Source organism: Fulmarus glacialis, unplaced genomic scaffold, assembly GCF_000690835.1.
Source record: "Fulmarus glacialis isolate BGI_N327 unplaced genomic scaffold, ASM69083v1 scaffold39263, whole genome shotgun sequence".
NCBI classification, from domain to species: domain Eukaryota; kingdom Metazoa; phylum Chordata; class Aves; order Procellariiformes; family Procellariidae; genus Fulmarus; species Fulmarus glacialis.
Window position 1 is genome coordinate 42,840 of NW_009205576.1, and position 6,121 is coordinate 48,960.

The following is a 6,121-nucleotide window of genomic DNA, read 5'->3' on the forward strand; positions in this document are numbered from 1 at the left end:
GTATATGTGGTGATGGAGGAACCTTACTGCTGAAGACATTAGACCTTTGGATTATGTGTTAGTACCAAAAAAAGGCTGTTGACCACAGTAAAAGTATAATAAACCCCTATTTGAGTGTTGCTGCTTACATTTATGGTAGGGCTTGTTTCTTCTGTTCCTGAAGTCCCGATCCAGCATCCAGCAAACTCTTAAACATATGTGCTTTCATGTGTTTTAAATTAAGCTTGTGTTTAGATGTTTTAGGACATTTGCCATTGGCATTTTTGCTACTGACATCAATGAGAATGGAGCTGGACCTTTAATTAGTTTGGATTATTCTGCATACTTTTCCTACTTTGCATTAGGCTGTAGATACGGAGCTGAAGACTGGTAATCCATTAGAAAAACATTCTGAGGCTCAAGACCCTCCATTCGTGACTGAATAGCTGAGAAATTATTTCTGTGACCTAACAGGTCTTCCAGGCCTGAGACAACGTGGAGACAAGAAGGATCAGGTTGTGGAGTGTCACTGTAGTGATTCTGGTGCCAACGGGGTATAAAGTGTCCCAAGGACCCAACAAGGAATGTTGCTATATAATGTCCTTCTGGGCTAGGTTTTTTGATGGCTGTATGTGAGAACCAGAACCTCCTTTAGAGAGGGGAGTGGAGTACGTAGAAGGGACTCATGACAGTCAGGGGAGAGTCTGCTCAGGTAGAGGGGAAGGAATGTCACACATGGGAGGACAGCATGAACAACTGAAGGGAAAAGCTTGGTCTTGCTGCTCACTTGGGATTTGGGTGAATGAGGTGCAAAATAGTTTTGTAGACTGTGGGTCTGATTCTCACCCTACCTTGTGGTTATATATTGGTGAGTAAAACTGAGAAGAGCTGGTCTATTGAACTGAAAATGAAGGGATGTTAGTTCAAAGGGGATGATACAACACTGTGGACACAATACTAATCAAAGGAGACTGAAGAAAGGTAGGGAGATGAGAGGAGAGGAGAAGCTGGGGAACAAAGTGGAAACAAGTGATGTTTAGCACCTCAGAACATTCAACTCTCCATTTGCCAGAGAGTAGTGGCTTTATGGAATGTCTTACAAGAACTATGGAGTTGCCAAACTCTGCTTTATTTTTCGTGGACTTCAGCATATTTGCACATTTCAGATTGCTTCGTTCTGAATCCTTGCCAGATTTTTAGTGGTGATTAAGAAGAAAGTTTGTTTCTTTTTAAGCCTTGGTGGCTTGGTCACTTCCAAAACTCCCCCGCCTCCCTGCACCAGCTCAAGTGTTCAGAGGGGAGTCATGGCCAAAAAACAAACTTCTGAAGCCGTAGACTGCACGTCTCCAGGTGACTCTGTGGATCTATCATGATAGTTGTGATGGGGAAAGCTGGAAATACATACGTATCAGATAGTTGTCTGCACACATAGACCCAAATATGCCATTCAGACAGATTAAATATCTGCCCAGGAAATGAAATATTTAGGGCAGTAAAAGCCATAGCGATCCTTTCATGTATGAGCGGAGGGGAAAGGCAGAAATTTGCAGTCTGCCAGGAAACCCTCTGTGTGGGTGCCTGTGTGTTGGAGTGAATTGCTGTGCTTAGTTTGTAGTGTGCAGAGCCGATCTGCATCCAAAGACAGAACACAGCCTGCAAAATGAAGTGCTAGCTTGAAAATCCAGATCGCTTTATTTACTGTGTTGAGATGCTTAAAACACACTGGTCTGAGCAGTATGTGATGGACCTTTGTAGTTAAAATTGCCTTTGTCAGGTACCAGAAGATCAGGTCCCTCCAGTTTACAGCATCTTCTAGGCTCCATCTGCATCTGCTCTCCCTTCCCATCCCTCTGCCTGCAATGCTGGATGCAACAGCTGAGTCAGAAGTTCGCACGCACCAATGTATATGAGGTGTGTGCGTAACAAATAGAATGTGACAGGGATTGGCAAGACTGTGATTTCTGTGGTGCCATCTGAGGAACCACAGGTAGTGAATGGAAAGCTGCTGAACAAAATTCTGACTCAGCAGAAGGAAGTGACAAAGCACTCACTAATTTTGTGAGGGTCAGGATTTCACTCTTTATGAGCAAGAATTGTACAAAAAAATCTGGCTTCCAGAAATAGTGGTTTTAAGATACACCTACCTTCTTTCAAAATTGTTGTTAGTATTGATACGAAGGTGAATTGGGTTGTGTTTCTCAAATACATTCTTTGAGATCTCAAATCATAGAGGAGCCAGGGTTTTATCTGTGTAGAGACACTAGAAGATCTGCAGTGCTATGAAGCTACAGTGCAGAGTGGGCAAAGTATATGCACACCACCACACGTGAGTATGTGTGCATAGAAGTATTTGTGCACATGCGTAAGTATCTGAGTGCATTTTAGTGGTTTGCTGGTGCATGAATGTGCATATGCATGTATTTGTGCTCAAAACAGTTAGTTCCCAAAGCCCACCTTAGAGACAGTGCCTCCACTGCAGTCGCCTGTTGTCTGTAACACTGAAACTTATCAGTGGGCGATGCAAAACACCTTCCCTTGGCCTAGTAGCTGGAAAATTTAATTATTTATTTATTCAGATTTAATTTGAAACAGTGACTTTTGTTATGAATGCTATGCAGCATTTTATTACTGAGTTCTCTAATGAAATGGGTGCTTAGAAAGTCAGAATTGCTCAGGTTACTGGTTGTATAAATGCTAAGAACAGATCTGAATGATACAGCTAGTAAAGAAAAGGGTGCAGAATAACAGCAGAGTTCCTTTGGATTGATCTCAAATGGATCAGGTCTTCTTGTAATAGTCTGTGCTCATCTGCTCCAATGTATAGTATTTCAGACATCTGAAACCAGGTTCTTACCCACCACAAATAGCTTCTCTTGCTCTCTCTCTGTAGCAGCTAGTTGTCATTGCCCACAGTAGTTCCTGTGCCAATTAACATCTAAGAGAACTCATCAGAACACTTGTTCTTTCTTTAAATTTTCTGTTCTGACACCATGTCTTTAAGCGTTCAATACTTCAGACAGAACATGTGAGATATTTATAACCCTTGTATTATTACTGAGCTACGCACCATGTCTTCAGTGACAGATTAAATGAACAGCACAAAATGTTGCGTTTCATCCATAAATTTCAACAGATGTTTGAATGCTGGTTGATTTATTGCATGTCCAACTTGGATCTTACACTGTTCTCATTGTGACTGCACATGGTTTATTTAATGGTACTTTACAACGATTTTTTATGACATTTTTCAGTTTGAAGGGTGCAACAAGGCATTTTCTAGGCTTGAGAACCTTAAGATTCACCTCCGGAGTCATACTGGGGAGAAGCCATACCTGTGCCAGCATCCTGGCTGCCAGAAAGCTTTCAGCAACTCCAGTGACCGGGCAAAGCATCAGCGAACACACCTGGATACCGTAAGCATGATTTCATACTGGGAGTTGCACTGAGTTTTCCAATGGTCCTTGTACACAATCTGTTCTGCAACTGGAGGGTGACTTTTCCTTTTCACGAGGAGTGTCTCAGAAAACTTAGCTATAGGCAATTGTACTTTTGTTTTGAATTGTATGTGCTCTGAGAAATGACAAAGTCTTGATCACAGAAAGGCAAATTCAGCTGTTTTACTCATGCCAAGGAATAAGTTACTCAAGAATAGGTTATTCAGGAATAAGTTACTCAGCAAACTCTCCCATTGTTCTTGTTCCAGTAAGAGGAGGCAGCAGTAGAATAAGGTATAGTATGAGTGAAAGCTGAGTCATTGCTGCTGTACTAAATGTGTGTCATTGTCTTGCATCCTGTGTTGCTTCAATTAAGTCTGTTCTAGATAAATGCAAAAGCATTTCAGACATCTCAATGGAAGGTAAATGCATCTCAGTTATGGACATAATTTTGTAAAGATAAAAAGAGGTCTGTCTTACAACTATATGAAATTTGTTAAGTACACACCATCAGAATTAACTGTAAGAAACAAATTCTTTTCTTATGTACAGTTGGTAGATTCTGGCTCAAATCTACAAGTCTTCTCACTTGTCTTGCAGAGAAGATAGGAGCCTGTCTAGTGTCTTAGGCTCCGATAAAATTAAATCACCATATTATGGGGAAAGAAAGTAAGTAGACAGCTTTGTAGACCAGTTAAGTCCTCAGCATAAATCTTGTAAAGAATAACAGGCAGAGTTGTTCCTTTGTGTTTTTCAAAGAAGTGAATATATGGTTTAACGTTTGGCCAAGTGTTTATGGGGCAGAACTTTTGAGTTTAATTGATATTTGCTTTTTAAGCAGTTACACATTTCAGACAGTGCAGCATTAAGGAATGTCTAATGTACATTATGCCTTGCAAAAACAAACAAGTAAGAGAAGCGAGTCAGTCACATTTTCCAAACCAAAGCACACTTACAATAACAATGTTTTATTTATTTGAAAGTCAACCTGAGATATTTGAATTTGTAATTAGTTCTAAAATGCATCTCTTTTGAAAGTGGATATACTAAATTGGGTGCACAGTTTTGAAATGTAACTGCTTGAATCTAATAGATATATTTTTTATTAGCCAAAGTCACAAATAGAATGCCATTTATTAGTTTTGAATGAAGATTCAAATGGTTACCAAAATAAGCAAAAATTCTTATATCTGTTGATCTGTACATTATTGAAGACAAATCTCTTAACTTTCTATTTTCTTTTCTTCTCTCTTTATCTCTGTCTTTATTATCTGAAATGCTCATAAATCAGGAAAAAGGTACAGTAATAATTTTCTACTAACTTTCTTACATGTCTAAAAACGTCCTCTGTGCTATTCAGTTGCAGGTTCTTTAAAACTGTTTCTGTAATCCTACAACTCAGTAACTAACTTCCACTTACCTGGTTTAATTGAAGTCCGATGGTTTAGGTTAGTGTATTGTGTGCTTATGTGAATGTGAAAAATAACAGAGCTACAGGATGGTGCTACTGTAAAGACTGCACGTTGCATTAGCTCAGTGGACAAAATAGCTGCCTGGAATGTCAAAGCAAATAGCCACGAACCTTTTTAAGGGAAGTCAAATGTTCATCTAGTTTCCCTATCACTAAGTTGAATGATTCTATCACTAATTTGAATGACATCAATGATTTGAAAAATATTCTGCTAGTTTTTCTGCTAAGGGATTTGTGAAAGTTTTCCATAGTTTTTCCTCAGGTGTCAGTTCTCTGTGTCCCAGACACTCTCAATAAATCTGCTTTGCCCTGTAACTTTCTGGGTAGGTGCTGTGTTAGCCTGTAAGGTCATGAATTGGTGAATGATTCTATTATTCCGTCAGAAATTTCCTGCTGGCTGGACAGAGCAGCCATACTTATCCTCTGGAGGTACTTACAAAGAAAAGGGGTTTATATAGACTGCTTATTCCTTATTGAGTGCATTTGGAATTGGTTTTAAAGCTTCTCAGTGTAGGTCACTCCATCATTTATCTTCTCCAAAAGGAGAATCTGCAAATCATTTCAGAGACTTACTGGTGTATGCTAGTTTGATCGAATCTCTACTAAATCATCTGGAAGTAGATCCTTCTCCTAGGTAGAAGCAGAACAAAGGGAACATACCTGTCCTTGTGGTAAAAAGGGCATGTCATCACTCCTCCAGGAGCAGAGCAACTTGTTTAAAGGACCTCACAGTCACTTCTCCCAAAACTGGTGGGTGTTTTTCCCTTTTGTGCATCCTTTTTCTGAAACCAAGGGGATTAAAGAATGTGACATTGAGGTCATGACAAACCAGTTTTCTACCTTTGGGAAGACACCAAAAGGACTTACTCGTCCAAGTGAGAAGGCTAAGGAATGTTGACAGATAAGTCAAGAAAACAGAGAAAAAATGAATGTTCCACTCAACTTTAAAACTTTGTGAGCTTTGACATGCAGCACTATTTTGCTATCATTTAAGTCAGTGGTTACTTAATAACAAGTTCCAGAGTCCCTTTGTTCAACTTTGTAATTGCACATTCATTTGGAGGTTGTATTGTAACAGAGAGATCATGTTTCATTTGTTAGGAGTAGGCATAATAAGGCTTTCAGTCATTGGGACTCCAGAATCAGCTGTTAAATGGAGCATCCTTATTTATTTATTTATTTATTTATTTTCCTATGAGAAGAGTGTACTGGAACTGCCTGCCCAGACCCAGATGGT

The 6,121-nt window shown here is 39.5% G+C and overlaps 1 protein-coding gene across 1 annotated transcript in view; it reads left to right on the forward strand.

Moving 5' to 3' along the window:
• Window positions 1-3,230: 3,230 nt before the first annotated feature.
• The window catches only part of GLIS1 (GLIS family zinc finger 1), a gene marked incomplete at its 5' end in the record, with an annotated part of 42,389 nt that continues 39,498 nt past the window's right edge, over window positions 3,231-6,121 (forward strand). The window contains one exon of the mRNA XM_009575433.1: window positions 3,231-3,392. Coding sequence (XP_009573728.1) covers window positions 3,231-3,392 — 162 coding nt within the window. The remainder of the gene's footprint in view (window positions 3,393-6,121) is intronic.